Consider the following 17,625-nt stretch of genomic DNA (forward strand, 5'->3'; position numbering starts at 1 on the left):
AATCAAACATTCCTCAAACATTTTGAGCTGCGTATATTTCAGTTTTATTGTTCTTTGAAAAATAGACATAGCTTACTGTATATAGACATTGAAATATATTTGTTGTTTATCCAATCTGACATCCAATAGTTACAGCATACTTTTTATTTACTGAGGGAATCCACTGTTACGTCAGAAAACACTGAAACTGGGAGACCATTTCTTGACGGGCAGATTCAGAGGATAAAAATGTGTACTGTGGATTTGGGATTGTTATGCAGAACTCAACTTTGGTTGATATAAGGCTAAAAATAAACTCACAATTCACAGCATGGAACTACGAGTCATCACATTTATTGATCACTTACTAATGCTCTGACCACACTGGAGGGCTTGTTTATAGCAGCTTGTTTTTTCTTCTTATAGTGTTTGTTTGCAGCTTTGCTGTGGTTGAGTGAGTTCTTTGAAAATTTCTTAGTTTGCAGTATATTGTTGTTCTTATATTTATGTTTGTGTTGTTTCTGAGACCAAATGTGTTAAAATGACATCACTGATTTTATTTTCAAAGTAGAAATGCAGGAAAGTGTACGTTGTGAGACTAATATTAAAAGGTCAACTTACATGAACATTTTACACAGTAAGTATCTGGTGTTGCTGCTGTATGGATTTGAACAGAGGAAATTGTTTGGAAGGACCAGCAGCATTGATGCACAGTCGGAGGCATGTAGTTTCATGGCACTTGAACTGTGACTACCATTATAACATTATTCTAACCAAGAACAGTTTTAAAAAATAAAAAAGTGTGTGTTGGGGGCGGGGGCGGTTACAGTATGTTTTGTTTCTGTATTCAGTAAATTCATTGGGTAAACATACCAACAACACCAAACATAAAGTGGCATGGTCAAAATATATTTAAAATACTGGTAGACAAAATATTTAAAAAGCAGCAAAACATGAGCATTAACAGCTTGTTATGTACAGTTTGTTAGTACTAAACTTTCTGACAACAGACTGAAAAAAACTTGTTGCAACTTCTTTTTCACACATACTGCGGTTGGAAGTATGATGACACATTTCTATAGTATCTGATGCTGTATCCTGTTGAGCTTACTTCAGAATATCCTGTGTAGTTTCGAGTTTTGTGTGTGAGCACGGGGAGGCAGTAAATTTATCTAAAGCCTGTGTGGATCCAGGCAGACAGAAAACAATGAGGCCTGTAAAGACAATGCAGCTCACTGGAGAGATGAGTGTGCTCCATTCATCCCCCTGTTGTGTAACACATCTGTCACGTTGTTGGAGGCGCCTCTTCATTTTAACATGCAGCAGCGGCACACCTTCCTTTTTACCAGCTCATGCTTGTGTTTCTAACAGGGAGCAAAGGAGGCAAGGAAAGGACAAGCATTGGTGATGGAGTGAAAAAGAAAACAAAATAGAAGGCATGACTGATGCCTTATTTGTATGATCTAGAAAGTATTCTGTCTGATTATTTTTTTGTTTTGTTTTGTTTTTTCTTTAAGTGACAGACAATGTTCTGCATGTCTAGTCTAATTCAATATACTTTTCATCAATATGTCTGGTCTTGTCTATCGATCTTTTCTGAGGATTTGCTGAAAGAGACAAGGTCAGAGGCCTAATGAGGCAAAAGAAAATGTCAGTGTGAAATCTGGCCTTGAGGACTGTTCTAATCTCTAATCTGTTCTGATGACATGTGAACTCCAAGCAAAGTATCTGTCAACTGTCTGTACCTGTTGTCGCACATAAACAGCGCTTAAAAGAAGTATTACTAAGCTAAAGCGCAGGTATACATATTGTGCAGTTTTGATCAAATGCTCTCACTGTGAGTGTTATAATGGTTGCATTACGTACGCATGTACTCACAAAGTATTCTGCACAACCTCTGATGTACTTTTAGATGCTAGGCAAAGAAAATGGTTGTTGTCTTCAGTACTTTTTTTTGATCGTTTCAGTGTATCGGAGCCAGTCACCAGTAACTTCAAGCACTGCATGTGGTGCTTTACACCCTCTAGCAGTAACATAATCTCTTTCACAAAAATGTGAATCCTCTCAACAGAGAAATACTCAGTGGAAACTATGATGTTGTTGTTCAGCTGCTGTGTTCTATCGATTTCTTCTTGCAGTTTACTTTCTAGGTAGAGCTCCAAGCCTGCTTGTGCTTTGTCAGACCACTATGAATTTCATGAAAACTGATGTTCAAACAGCAGACTTAAACTTAAACTTTGCTCAGCTATATTAACTCTGCACCTGTATAACCTTTAAATCAAGCTTAATATCAAACACAGCTAATGAAAAAGATGAAAAATCGATACTATCAGTTATGTAAGCTGACCTTTCAACAGAAGAAATGCACATAGACTGACACGTGTTTGCACTCACGCACAGTCTGCACACCAATAACCCAGTCCTCACACACACTTCTGCACTTCATGCCTTCATCTTGACTTCCATCAGGTCTCTGACTTTGTGGTTGTTGGCTGGATGTTCTGGACTTTGGAAAGTGTGACTGGCACCTTTCCCTCCCCAGGGGTCGGTGCTCTCATTATGGGGGTACCTGCAACAAAAGCAGTCCTGTTACGTGGGATATTCTTACAAAGGTTTGTAACTGTAAAGTAAATAACCCTTATACTTGATGTCTGGAATTTTTCATCATTCCATAATGTGTCTCAACAAGTAGAGAGTGAAACCTTACCAACTGTTGCGTGCAGATCTGCCAACCTCTCCTTAAACTTCTGCTGCAGATACAGTTCTTCTTTGGAGTAGCTTTTGGCAAAGGCTGACAGCAGGAGACCCACAGCCATGGAGGTTCCTCCCACACAGAACAGCACAGCACCAGTCAGTTTACAGACATCCAGTGCACGGTTGAAGCTGACTGCATGACTGTTCGAGAAAAAGATAATTTCGCTTAAGGCATTTTGTAAAGGTGTTACATCAGTGTTTGTGGAGCCAATAACTGTGATCCTTATGGGACCACAACAGTGGCGATAAGCATTGGCATTAAACAATGAAATTTGACAATGAAAACAAAAAATGAACTGAAACAAATATTTGTCACTGAAAAATGAAACACAGACATTCAAGATTATTTCTTTTCATTGTGATTAATCAATGAGCAGTCTGAAGAGAAAAACTCCCCACAGTCACACCAACTGCAGAAAATCTGATGACCGCACACGCACATGGTTTTCATGAATTCACCTTAACCTCTCAAAGTGCAATTACGTCTGTTTCTCTCTGCAGTTGTTTTATGCATGAAATACGTGGTTCAACTCTTTTTACTAATTTAGTTTGTACGAGTCAGTCATTGAAGAGCACAGGGTCGTCAAGTCACTTCAGTTTCCAGGTCAGTCACGCAGAACTTGTTGAAAGCTAACTTTCTGTTCAACCTTCTTGAAACTTGAATAGGATAAAATGATTTAATTGTGCAACTATTCTTTCAAATGCTAATAGTGAAACGACTTAGTTGTTCAGTTGTGATTCACGCAAAAATGCATTCACCGATTTACAGCTATTCTTTTTTACAGGATTGTTTGTGGGCAAAAAATGCTTTTTTGGCCCCTGACTGACAGGGATGTTGTAATTAGTCTACACAATTTGACCATTGCTGGCTTCAGAGCTTGATGCTGGTTCTCCTGGATATTTGCTCAGAGGCACTCAACCTGTTTCAGAGCTGCTGAAGACAAGCTGACAGGTGAGTATCATTCTGCTCACACACACCTGCTGAACCAACGTACTCCCAGTACCCACTGACTCTTGCTGAATGTCAATAAGCTGCTGTTCATACTAGCTGGAACAAATGCACACTGTAATTTTCCACGTGGTGTACTTCCTCACAGTTTCACCTTTCAACATCACATTATTTACTAGCATTTAGAAAAATGATCAAATAGGCGATCGTTCATGCGAGGCCCTTGTATTATGTTCTGAGTTTGTTAGAGCTAGTAACAGGAGGATCGAGTCAGTGAATGAGTTAGGGGAGGTGAGGACTTGTCATTTCTGAGTCAGTAAAAAGTGTTGTTCCTTATTCGTTATTAATTACTAGTTGACATCAGCTGTAAGCTGACATTAGGGCTTGTTCCAACGAACCTCTGCCAGACCAGCATGATGTCACTTAAAAGTTAACTTAAACCCAAAATAAACAGCAATCGATAGAAGCAAACTCAATATACTTACGGTTTGAGAGTTTCAGGTGAAATTAAAGAAAACTGAACATGTGATTTGGAGCAAACCTCACAGATGTCTAGTTCCATGGGGATGACTTTTCAGATATGCAAATCAGACTGTCTTTGTCTATGCATTTTACTGGCTAGTTGTAAAGATAATCACTAAAAGAATGTCCAGAATATTTATGTTAAAGTATTAGAGATTACATTTACCCCATCTCATTAATACACCGTATTATTCCCGTACCTGTCAACAAAAAGGAGATCATCTTCGCCAAATGCTTCAATCCTGACTGGAGTGGCATAACCCACCAAAACAACAATGAGGCCAGCAAGCAAGATCAGGGTGCCGAACGCGAGACAGACCTAGCGGGGGAAAAAAAAAAAACAACCAAAGTTGCAGGACAAAGGAGAGTCTGCAAAACCAAAGTATAATTGCAGATCAATGTTTACACCTCACCTTCCAGAGTAAAGAGCTCCACCTGCTAGGCGATCTCTGAATCTGAAAATCTTCATCACGTTCCCAGATAGAAGCCGTGCACTCCTCATAAAACTGAGAGAGAGAGAGAGAGAGAAAGAATGCTTGACATTTGCAGTGGAATGTCCCATACTCTTCCCTCCTTCTTGTGTGTGTGTGTCTGTGTAGTACCTGGTGTAGGTAGGAGCGGACCCCATACTGTTGGCAGTTCCCGCGGGTTTGAGCTTGCTCGGTATACTCCGACCCACAGATCTCTGAGCAAGAAGTCATCCTTCACATCTGTCTACCTGCTTGAGAACACACACACACGAATACATGACTGCACATTTGCTTTAAGAAACCACCCACATGATTTGTGGACAAACTCTCTCTAGCTTTTTCCAGTGCATGAACACATACACACATATACGCAGTACATTTATGTATTCATAAAAATCAAGAATGTACCCTCACACAGTGCAAGAAGGTTATGTAACATCGTACTGGAGGCATGGGTGCCTCAGTACATTGAGATTAATGATGCATTCTTGTCTGCTGTTATGAAATAAGCTGGGAAATATTACATCGGTCTTCCTAGTTAGATTCAATGATGTGCCCGCTGAATACAAAGAGTACTGACATGTGCAGAGTTAACCTTTTTTGTGTTTCATATTGTGCTTCACACAGAAATCCCATCATCGAAATCCATTTTTGTATTGTGCATCAAAGCTATATTTAGTAAATTACAGTTTACAGGATTTCATAAGGACTTACTGTATCCACTTTTCCACCTTACCAGCCTTTTGTCTTACACAACAGATAATGTATCAGGTTTTCGATTCACACAACAAAGATATCAACAGAAAGGACAGTTAACTGCTTTCCAAATAAAGGACAATACAGCAATACTGCTATTAAATTTTGATGATGGAGGTTAAAAACAGATATTTTAATAGATTAGTAATGTGCAGTAGAAAACAATTTGCCCAAGCTCATAAAGCTTATTCAAGGGATGTTGATAGCTATTCTCATACAGCTGTATACATTATATCATAAAACCTTTTCTTTGTTTTGCTGCCATAATAACAAACAAACACCAGCAGTCACATAAAAAGACAATAAATAATCCACTCTGGGAAATATTATTTTATACACAGTTGCTGTTCCCTCAGCATTCAGTAGAGATCCAGAGGCATTTCACAGTTCACTGCCTCTATACAAACACACACAGCTATGCTTCAAGTTTTTGTCAGCTAGCATTAAATCTCAACTGCTGCTTCTATTGCAAAACAACAGAAAAAGACTGGGAACAGAAGTGAGAATAAAATATTGATCCCTGTGTTGGAAATGCGTCTTGTATACGCCAAAAGAAATTGTCAATGTTATGGTTCCAAAGCAGTATCATCTGCTTTTTGATGATGTGCATGAAAAATGGACAAAGAAACTGCACTAAACAAACAATATGTGGCAATATTTGTAATTGATGTGACAATCCAGATCAAATTTTAAAAAAAGAACCGGTGGTTTAGTAGGTTGGATCATCACAATAGTGAGGTAAATTGACTAGATTTAGTTGGTGATGTTAAATAAATAAATAAATACACCTCTGGAGGAAAAAAAGTGAAGTGAGTGATATCTGAGAAATGTTGCTGACCTCTTAGGAATAAATTTAAGTTCCGGGAACTATTTACTCTTGAGTATTATTTAGTTTAAACAGTATTAGAATGATTTATTATGGCAAGAAAAACAGTAACAATACTGCATAAAGTTGTTTATTGTCTCATGGAAGGACATTTGAGGGGCCTAAACACCAAAGAGCATCTCTGACTTTGTTATCATGAATGTAATTAGAACACTGTTGTGCATTTAAACTGTTCTTATATTAATTTATTCTTTAAGGACACAATCATCAACTGTCCTATTATTTTTAACATGTGTTGCATGATGCTATAATCAATTTTATTTATTTGGCCCACAGTTACAAATCACCAATCGGCTTAAAAAAAGTTTGCAATCTGTATAGCATATGACACCCTTTATTCCTAAACCTTTGCTTTAGGGTTTACCTTTCTAATTGGATTAATTGGATTAAAAACTCCAGTCAGCACAACGGTGATATTTTTTGAGCTGTTGCACAATGTAAACATTTTATACAGGTGATCATAGCTAATATGCTGTCATTCTATTGTGCAGCCACTGTGTTTGTAATCTGAAAATCATTATTGATGTCTGAATAACACTTAGGTGATAGATGTTCAGAAAGATGTGGAGGAGATGGACATTGTCTCCTGTCTAATAATTACGAAACATGAAGTTTCAGCAAGACAACACGAGTGCAGTGAATGCAGTGCTGCATTAAGATGAGACGTTGTTCCCTGGTACCTCATATTCATCATATTACTGATTAATTTGTACTTTCTGAGAACTCTCACGAACATCTGGCTCTGCCCAGATACCACAATATCTTCATGTGCCCGCATCTGCATATATTCAGTAAAGTTTAAACATTCATCATCCAACCACATAAAGAAAAAAAAATATGGCTACACAAGAGATTGTTGATTCATATAACTTACAAGTTACAGGAACACCACGTTTTTGAAATCACATAAAACTTCTTTTATTTCTTAGATTTAATCTTATGATGCTCGATAGAGTCTGATAGAGAACCAGACACACAGCCAGTGTAAAACAAATGGACTTACACAAAAGGTTATTTGATTCCCTGAATAAGATAACTGCAATGTAATATATCATCTGTATCCAAGGCAAAATAAGACTCTCAAAACGGACTGTGTAAATGGTCAAATACTAAATTCAGCCGAGCTAACGGCTTGCAGATGGCTCCCCTGAGGTCACTTTCATTCTTATGAAGGTACATCCTTCATAAAAATGAAAAGCAAACCAAATAAGAAAAGCAAACCAAATAAATCCTGATGTATCTTGCCCTTAAACAAAGTACTTCTTGAAATATAAAATCACAATACATGAATACAATCAGCAAAATGAGGATGTAAATGACCATACGGTGTCCTATCAACCGTTGAGCCGGGAGCTGTCCGTGGTGCTGAGCGCCATTGTTAGGCTTCCATACAGCCCTCAGCCCAGCAGGAAGACACACAGACGTAATACGTGACGCCAGTCTCAAAACAGACCTCATCCATTCGTCCTCCCAACCCCCCATGAGACGCAAATAGACACACAGCACGCCGCTCGATTAAACTTAAAAGAGACTGACTTCACAGCAAAACATCTGGACCATGTCAGTTCGTATTCACCACCTGAAATACATCATCAATAAATACAATTACATCTGCAGGTACTGCAGGTACAAGCTTACAGCTGAAGTTTGAATTTACTTCATTAAGACACCAACGCCCGAAACGCTTACAAATTAACACAGAAACCAAGGACTTAAATAAAATGTGACAACACAAAGTTTAAAAAGAACATTTTTCGACATTTTCCCCCTACATGAGCGCTACTTTCAGACGTCTAAGATGATATCGTGTGCGCGGATGACACCGTTGCAGGAAATATGATTTCCCGATACGTTATTTACTAAATCAACGGTCTATCTGAGCTTCTAGAATTCCACAAATTGTTTTGAAGAATCATTAAAATCGTAATTTACCTGTCATTACCAGCTCAGAGAGTGATCACTCGCTGCTGTTCCTCAGCCGGGTCCCATCACTCTACAGGCACCTCTCTCTCTCGCTCTCTCTCTCTCTCCGTCGATGATTCACGTTTTCACTACTGCGCAGGCGTCACATCCATAACAAAATGTGATTCAGTGGCGAATATACGTAAATAACCAGATAGGTGAACAGAGAGGCGTTCATTCAAGATTCAACATTCATGAATGGATGGATTCATAGATAGATATGCATTTAACAGAACCTACTGGAACACATATAAAAGCACAAGCTCAATACACAGTAAAATTCTAATAAACCCTTGCTCATCAGAATGTCATACCAGTCAAGTCAAAGAGACAAACATGAAGACCTCTAGTGAGGACAGTCAGAAGAGAAAGGCATTTGAGTCACTCAGTCACATTACACAATAATACAAAATACACACAAACTGTATCCAGATTTCCAGTCACATTCCAGGGCAGTCTATTTTTAGTACTGTCAGTGACGTACACTGTTGAAATGAAGGTTAGTCACCACCCCAGTGCTCCTCTTGAAGAAGGTAAGATGACGATAAACCACATCACGATGCAGCTATGAAATTCTCTCCAATTAAGAATGAGCAGGAGGCTTCCATTCAGTCAGACTCATCTTCATGATTTATTCACTCAGACTCAACACATCAAAATGAGAGACACTTTCAGATTTTTAAGCTTTGTAACTGATCAAATGGCAAAGTGCGAGCCTCACTATCATATCAGAGTTTTAGAAACACTAGGTACAAAAACATATTGAGGAGTAAGTGTGAGTAGTGTCAGTCCTAAAATTAGGGTGACATTCAGAGGAATTCTCTATGAGGAGAGTGGTGTCATATACTGTATCTCTAGGAAAATGCTGGCTTTCTTTGTTTCGGGCTTCAGAATTTAATTCAAGTCACATAATTATGCCCGGCATTATGAACTGTCCACATTTCTGTTCCCTATATGAGGATGTGACAGCTAAAAGGCCTCCCACTTGCACTTGGACAACATCAATCAACATTAACTTTCAAAGGCTGTTCAGAGAGATTAGATATTTGTAAAACTGGATTATTTAGATGAAAGATGAGAATAAAGACAGTCTTTATTTGGTCAAAAGAAGAAGAAGAATTTTAGTCACCTCAGGCCAGTAATATTAAGAGCGCTAACACATTCAAGCAGTATCAAAAAAGGCCAAACCACTGAGGCAACAAATTGAGAAAAACTGACTGACAGCTACACTGATTCTGATTATGAATGGGGAGCTGTTTTGGCAGGTAACTGGGCCAGATGATGGGCTGAGGCAAATAAGTCAAGATTGACAGCTGGCTGGCAGGTGTTGAATGGCATGTCTCTGTTAACAGGAAAATCAGGACAGGTTAGTGTGCACAAGACATCACAGGCGGTACTACAGGCAGTAAAGGAAGACGACAAGGTTGGAACAGCTGTCGCCATCACTATGACCTTGGGACAAGAAGCTGTTGTGTCTCAGAGGAGAGACTGTTTTGCTTTGTACTTCAAATGAGCAGTTCAGTTTGCTTGTATGAGGACATGTATCTTGTAGCTGTATTCTATAAATGACAAATTACTATATATACATACAGATATACATATACGTGTATACATACACACACATATATATATATGTGTGTGTATGTATATATGTGTGTGTGTGTGTGTGTGTATATATATATATATATATATATATATATATATATATATATATATATTGTGTATATACCAGTCAAAAGTTTGGACACACCTTCTCATTTAATGGTTCTTCTTTATTTTTTTTATTTTTATTTTTTATTTTATCTTTATTTACATTGCAGATTCTCACTGAAGACATCAAAGCTATGAATGAACACATATGGAATTATGCAGTAAACAAAAAAGTGTGAAATTACTCAAAACATGTTTTATGTTTTAGATTCTTCAAAATAGCCATCCTTTGATTACTGCTTTGCACACTCTTGGCATTCTCGCGATGAGCTTCATGCGCTCATTCCAACCGTCTTGAAGGAGTTCCCAGAGATGTTGAGCACTTGTTGGCCCCTTTACCTTCACTCTGCAGTCCATCTCATCCTAAACCATCTCGATTGGGTTTAGGTCAGGTGACTGTGGAGGCCAGGTCATCTGGCGCAGCACTCCATCACTATCCTTCTTGGTCAAATAGCCCTTACACAGCCTGAAGGTGTGTTTGGGGTCATTGTCCTATTGAAAAATAAATGATGGTCCAACTCAACGCAAATTAACTCTGACAAGACACACCTGTGAAGTGAAAATCATTTCAGGTGACAACATCATGAAGCTCATTAAGAGAAGGCCAAGGGTTTGCAGCGCTGTCAACAAAGCAAATGGTGGCTACTTTGAGTAATCCAAAATATAAAACATATTTAGAGTTATTTAACATTTTTTTTTCTTTGCTGCATAAGTCCATATATCCTGCTTCATATATTTGATGTCTTCATGATGTATCTACAATGTGGAAAGTAGTAAAAATAAAACACTGAGAGGTTGACCTGGTCCTGGATAAAACGGAAGAAAATGGATGCATGGATGGATGGATAGATATTGTGTATATTTAAGATATTCAAGCATATTGTAGCAATTTGTAAACATGGGTCCCCACTGATAAGGCTTGATTATTTTTTAAAGGTATATGTTAATATGGAAAATTTAATTTACTTTTTACATGTATATTTCATTGTACTCCATATAACACATGGTGGCTTTGGACTAAATGTCGTGGGTTCGGGGACAATGTATCTCATGTTATATTTGTGGTACTGCCTATGAGCCACATACAGATGATGTCATGTTAAGGACTGGGGAAGCATCCAGGGTGCATCCTTGCCTTTTGCCTGATGTGTGTAGTCATAGGCCCAGGCCCCTCTGTGTGATAAAGACTAGTACAAAACAAAAGCACAATAGCAGTGATCAAATGAACAGCAACTGCTTGGCTGATGGTGCAAACCAATAACGTCATCCCCCTCAAATGCAAACCTCAGTGTTATCAGAATGTAATCAGAATGAGCCTATTTTGCACAGTGGTGGTTTCGTAGTGTATTTTTAGACAGCCCAGAATAGCTCTCCCTGCGGTCTGTTTAACTAACAATTGCAGACTCATTGCATGTGTTGCTGTGCTCATACAAAATACAAAATAGTGTACACTGTGATGGCCTCTGTTTGGGTCACTGTGCTATTGCTGTGCTTTCCCTCTCCAGATCTGCAGAGCTAATTAGGACCTTAATCAGCAGCATGGGACATGTGTGCCTCATATAAGCCAGACCAGCAGCCAGCCCTAGGTCAGATCTCCTCATCGCACACCCCTTGTGTTTGTGTTTTCCATCCATGCAGCAAATTTTCATTCATCATTTCTCTGCACTACTGACTTTACAGATTCCTTCCATCTATTTATTTGCTTATTTTGACTATTTTTAGGTTAATTACTTTGTTATCTAGGTAACCCATTTTTTTCTGGGTCTAAGAACTTGGCACACACATACATACACATACACACACACAAAACAGAAAATGTTTCACTGAGGCCTTTGCAGTTAACTTGTAACAGTTATTTGTATTTTTGAGCAAAACCCATTTCTGGGTATTTAGATCAGTGTGTTCATATGTGTGTTCGTGAGAACTGCTTTCAGACCAGGACTTGATCTGCTTTTGTTCTGTTCAGCTCTGTTGTTAAGCTACATTAGGTACAACAAAGTGTCAGAAACTGAAGCTTTTGAGTGCCCAGTGTTTGATAATAGATGAGTTCATATCTATTTATTGTTGGTAAGTAAAATAACCTGTGCTGCCACACTATGAAATGACTTGTGCATGTGCATCTTTGTAGCATACTAATGCACTTTTGTTTGGAAGAAAATGTTCTGTCATCTCTTTCTCTCTCACTCACTCTGTGTACAGGCTGAGCATCTCTGAGGGGAGAGAGGCGGTTTCTATGGCGACGTGAAAAGGTCACCTTCAGGAAGTTGTCTGTGAGCGTGTGCTGAATGCCATTTGGATAATCAGGCTTTCTGTAATGACTGATAGCAGACCACAGCTCATTAGAGGAAAAGAGAGAAATGGGGTGGGGGGATTGGAGAGATTGTTAGTCATAGTGCAAAAATACAATAGACCATTTACACTAATGGTATGCCACACTTACACAGTGCATATCTCTGTTATGGGTGTGTATTGGGTTCACAGGTTATTCAGAGATGCTAATCCCACATGTACCATAATTGACATGAAATGAAATGCAGTGCATTCACCTTATTCATACATAAACTGATACCGATCTTGCAGAAGCAGTAAAGCAGTCAAGCAGATATTACTATGCCTTTGAACAGAGCTACTGAGTAACTGTTCACTGTCCCTAATCTAATTTAAGTTCATGGTGATACTGTAAGATAGTAGAAAAGTTGTCAGTTAGTAAAATGCAATGAAATAATAATAATAAAAAAATAAAAACACTTAAAAATGTATCTACTAAAATGTCTGAATTGTGGGCCATACAGTATTTCCTGGTTGTTAGATGATGTAGTCTGAAACAAGAGGGCTTACTGTAATTGGCACGTAGGGCAATGCTACCTGGCTGCCTGGCAGCACATTGTGACCTATATTTGCAGCAATAGTGCAGCTACATGAGACATGTCATGTACAGCGATATGACAAGAGCTGTTGTAATCATTTAGATGAACATAAGTAGACTATAACTACCACATGAGTTTGCTTTGACCTCCATCTATCCATTTTCTTCTACTTAGGAGGGCTCAGGTTGCAGTGGCAGCAGGTTAAGCAAGGTATTCCAGACAACCCTCTTCCCAGCAATGTGTTCCAGCTTCTCCTGGGGGATCCCGAGGATTTCCCAGGTCAGATAACATAAATAATACCTCCAGCAAGTTCTGGATCTACCCCAGACTCTCCTATCAGTTGGACATGCCTAGAAAACCTCCAGAGGGCGGCATCCAGGAGGCATCCCAATCACACTCCAGAATGACCACCTCTTTCTCCTCTTGATGTGAAGGAGCACCAGCTCTACTCCAACTACCCTCCAAATGTCCAAGCTCATCATCCTATCTCTAAAGCTGAGCCCAGCCATCCTAAATTGTTCTCCTCGAACAATTTCTCCTGCTTTTATGCTTTTATCCAAAATCTCATTCTTTTGGTCACTACCCTGAGCTCATGACCATAGTTGAGGGTTAGAACATAAATCAACTGGTAAATGCAATACAGCCCAGGAGTCTCCAAAGTCATTCAGCTTTTCAGGGTAAATCTCATCCACACTTTGACTATCACAGCATCCTCAGCCAGATTCACCTTTTGGTTTACCAAGTCTGTCCAGCAGCCTTCCTAGCAGCTCATCCACTCTCAGCAGTGGTCATTTGAGTGTCCAAGACATACAGCCGCAGGTATGATGGTACAACCATAATGATGATCATCAACCATTGGCCTAATTTGGCACAAAGTGGTCTGGCATCAAGTACTAAGTGGTCTGTTATCATATATGAATTATTTTATGCTCGAACATGGTGTTTGTTATGGCTAATCCATGACTAATGACGGAAGTCCAATAACAAAGCACTGCTCAGGTTTAGATCAGGCAGACTCATCCTTTCAATCATTCCCTTTCAGGTTTCACCATCACTGTCCATCTCAGCGTTTACAAGAAACAAGAAAATGTTTTTCCTTACAAGGAATAATATATGGGTTAAGACAAGATTGAAGTAGCAAATATGTGCAGGTTTCCTATAAATGCATGCGATTAATTTTTCTCTCTCAAGTTCAGCTTCTCCCATGACTTCATTCCCTGCTTGCTAGTTAACTTAGAGATCAAAATACATACACAAGATAGTCACACTTGTTACTCACAACTAATTTTAGCAACCATTGTCGAGGCTAATTAAGGTCCACAAAACCACCAAAATACATCACCAGACATTAGTCAGGAGACAGTAGGAGCAATAAACCCTAATCATGGGTTAGGCCCTTTGTGTCATGAAGACATAGAATCTACTGGCTAAACTGTTTTACATTTTGTCTCCTGTTCTCTGCAGTATCACCAGAACTGGTGTCGATAACAACTTCATACTAGCAACGCTGACATCTACTGGGCATCATGGGCTCTGCATCTACACCAGGTAAGTGAGTGCTCTCTCTCTCTCTCTCTCTCTCTCTCTCTCTCTCTATCTATCTTTCTTTCTTTCCATATATACGTATATATGTATATATATATACGTATATATATAAAAAAACTTAAAAAATATGTTTCATAATTCAGCAATTTGCCATTCAACATTCTATCTCAGAGTGTTTAGCATAGAATCACTTATATCTCTTGTCTCATAGGTCGAGGCTTGTGCAATACCTTTTTCAAATTTTATGTAATTTATTTTACATATTGGTTTACCTTTCGTATTATAATAATTATATAATAATAATAATTATAATAATTAGGACATTGAGGCAAGGGTAGTTCACTGTTGCGAAATACTTTCTTATAGTTGCAAAGTGCCCATCTAAAACTGAATCTAAAAATTTCTCCTCTTTAAACCAGTCATTATTGTTGAATATCTCAAAAGTAGCAAAAATGTATCAAATGTTGTACTCCTATTTAAGTACACATGCTTTTACTTGTCTTGTATTAGCCCACCCCACCTCACCTTATGATAGATGAGAGGGAGGGACACCTGATCTATCCATCTAAGGAACCTTAGCCTTGGTGTTATTGTCCATTCTTCATTTTATTGATTCCTCTGTCATTCTGCCATACCAGAGCTGGAAGCTCGGACTTTCCACTCAGGCCATGCTGTATTTCATAAACCGCTGACTGCAGGAGGCAAAAAAGTGCTGTTCTGATGGAAGAGATCTTTCTCTGAACAACAAAGCTGTCAAAGATACAGTAATACAGACATTAAACTGTAACAACATGTATGCAGTCTTATAGAACAGAGGCACATGTGTGCCTTGATGAATTAATTGGTTTAAATTCATCTGAATCTTTGTCATGTGCCCCGTGTTAGAATAATGGAAACAGGGCTTAAAATGGAAGCTATGATTAATTAATTTGGTTAATAAGACACATGAGAAAGAAAATACTTCTATTTGAAAAATGTATTGATGTACAGATATTAATAATAATTATATGCCATTCATAAATGGTGGCAAGTGATTTGTGACAGCTTCTTACCTACAGGCCCGACCACACATCACACAGTTTCTGAGGGCATAGTGTGATGTTTCTACTGTGATCCTCAGCTACCATATTTTAATTGTACCATTTCAAACATTTACACTGAGTGGTCATCAATCAGCAGTCCATGGGGTTTGATGTATGAGTCTGAGCTGCAATCGTCTCTGCTTTGCTCTGCAGGCAAAACATCACTTATGAGGGCCACACTTAACAGCAGTTAATCATGCTGGATCACATCCCACAGACGCTCTCTCTCTCTCACTTTCAGAAAAAGCTGGTTATGTCTAGGTTAATATTAGAGAAGGTTGGGTTTGGAAAGAGTAGAGAAATCTGGGGATTCGTCCATCATTGCCTCGAACTACAGAGTAATCTCTGTGAAGATGTATCATTTTTTTTGTTTATGATTTGCCTTTGTGAGGCCTCTTTTGGCATCCAGTCTCCTTTTGCTTTCATCAAAACAGCTGAATGCCAGAAAAATGCCAATTTTGGCGTTGTAAGAAAATGGAGCCCTTCCTGTGTACTGTTTGTAAACATAAATAGTGGATTTATATGTTTATTTGCTTACATATAGAAGACTTTTTGTTTCTTGAGTTAATCCCTGAACCTGAAGTGAACATGTAACTGTACATGTCACCTTGCACCTGCCTCACAGTCGGCATAGGCCGAGTTTGGGTCCATCTGGACTTGAACAAGATGCACTCTTTAGTAACTCTCCCATCCACTGCTCTTTTTGTATTCTGTAGTTCCATCTGCTGCTCAGTTTACTCTCCTCCTCAACCCCCTCTACATTGGGTCTCTTCCCCTCTCTTCCTCCCTGCGTCTCTGTAATTGGTCATTTAAATGAAAAAAGCCTCAAATTGGAGGATTAGAGGTGAGGCCTCTCTCCCCCTCTCTCTGTCTCACTGTGTGAGTGAGAGAGAGTGAGTCCCATGTGGCAGACAGTCTCCCAGGGATGTCCTTAAGAACAAAAGCATCTGGAAGAGGTTACTGTGGTTACAGGCTTGTGTGTGTTTCTACTGTATGTATTTACTATATCTTGTGAAATATCTTAGCTGGAAATCTGAAAATGGTTTTGAATTCGTAATGAAAAGATTGTTTTTTTTCTGCTATGAGCTGAAAATCACATGATACATTACAAGTAGCAGTTAGCAGGTGAGAATCAGGAAAGCCTTTCACTAACTAACAAATGTTTGTTAGTGGAAGGTACTCAACAGTTTAAATGTCTGCCTGAGTGTGTGAGTGTAAGAAAGAGAGGGAGAGAAGAAACGTGTATCTGTACATGTGTATAGACAGGCTTGCTGGCAAGCAACTGTCACCACGTGGCAACAGCCAACCACGCTTCACTTCTGACCGTGCCAAGCTCTCCAATTACAGAAGCCAGCTCTGCCAAAAGCCCCCTCTTTTCCCTCAATAGATGTGATGACTGGGCTGCATCCTCTGACACACACACGCACACACACGCCTCTCCCCTCCTCTCTTCTCGTGGTGCACCTGCCTCCCTGCTCTCCAGGCCAGCTCAACTCCTATCAAAGGAGCTGAGCTCTTTTCTTCCAGAAAGCTAATCCAGCACCTGTCTCCAGGCTTTATACTGGGAGTAGAGGACTATGTGCTGTGTGAGTGTGAATGCAATGAGTACAGTGTATGTGTATGGGAGAGAGTGTGTGTAAAAGAGAGAGGGAGACAGTTTGTGTTTCTACAAGATCAAGAGCAAAAAAGAAATATTGTGTGCATGGCTGTTTTGTGTGAGGATTTGAGAATGAACATATGGAGACTACAAGGCAGACTGTATTCTTTTCAGTGGTAATGGACTATCAAAGGACATTTTGGGAATAGATGGGGTTTTATTTTGCAGGGGTCAGATTAGCAGTAACACAAAAACCAAGAGAGCTTTCATGGTATTGTGAATGATACCCACTGTAACTGTTGAATGTCTGCTTTTGGCAGAGGCTGAATATATACAGTATATGTCCCAGACAAATTGTGGAACAAATGTTGTTACATTTAACAAGCGTATAAAGTTGCATACAAAGACAAGACTCTAAATCTTATCGTCTAGCCTGCCATCTCTATTTATGGGATAAAACTTGTCACATGAGAGCCATTTTCCACTGAAGTCAGGGTTCATGACTTTTTTAGCTATGGGCCCATTCTATCACACCCTTGTTCTAGC

General features: G+C 39.1%; 1 protein-coding gene across 2 annotated transcripts; it reads right to left on the reverse strand.

The window, feature by feature from the left end:
* Nucleotides 1-28: 28 nt before the first annotated feature.
* Nucleotides 29-8,360, reverse strand: nrsn1 (neurensin 1). 2 transcript variants are annotated; one of them, XM_046400604.1, is made up of 6 exons: nucleotides 8,249-8,360; nucleotides 4,807-4,922; nucleotides 4,618-4,710; nucleotides 4,405-4,523; nucleotides 2,687-2,874; nucleotides 29-2,548 (listed from the first exon to the last, which is right to left on the reverse strand). In XM_046400604.1, the coding sequence occupies exons 2-6, from the start codon at nucleotides 4,903-4,905 to the stop codon at nucleotides 2,445-2,447; spliced, it is 603 nt and encodes a 200-aa protein (XP_046256560.1). In that variant the 5' UTR covers nucleotides 4,906-4,922; nucleotides 8,249-8,360; the 3' UTR covers nucleotides 29-2,444. The 2 variants fall into 2 exon arrangements, with proteins under 2 accessions (XP_046256560.1, XP_046256559.1); XM_046400603.1 differs by having other exon boundaries at nucleotides 4,807-4,925; nucleotides 8,249-8,324.
* Nucleotides 8,361-17,625: the final 9,265 nt, after the last annotated feature.

Source organism: Scatophagus argus, chromosome 9 (genome assembly GCF_020382885.2).
Source record: "Scatophagus argus isolate fScaArg1 chromosome 9, fScaArg1.pri, whole genome shotgun sequence".
Classification (NCBI taxonomy): Eukaryota; Metazoa; Chordata; class Actinopteri; family Scatophagidae; genus Scatophagus; species Scatophagus argus.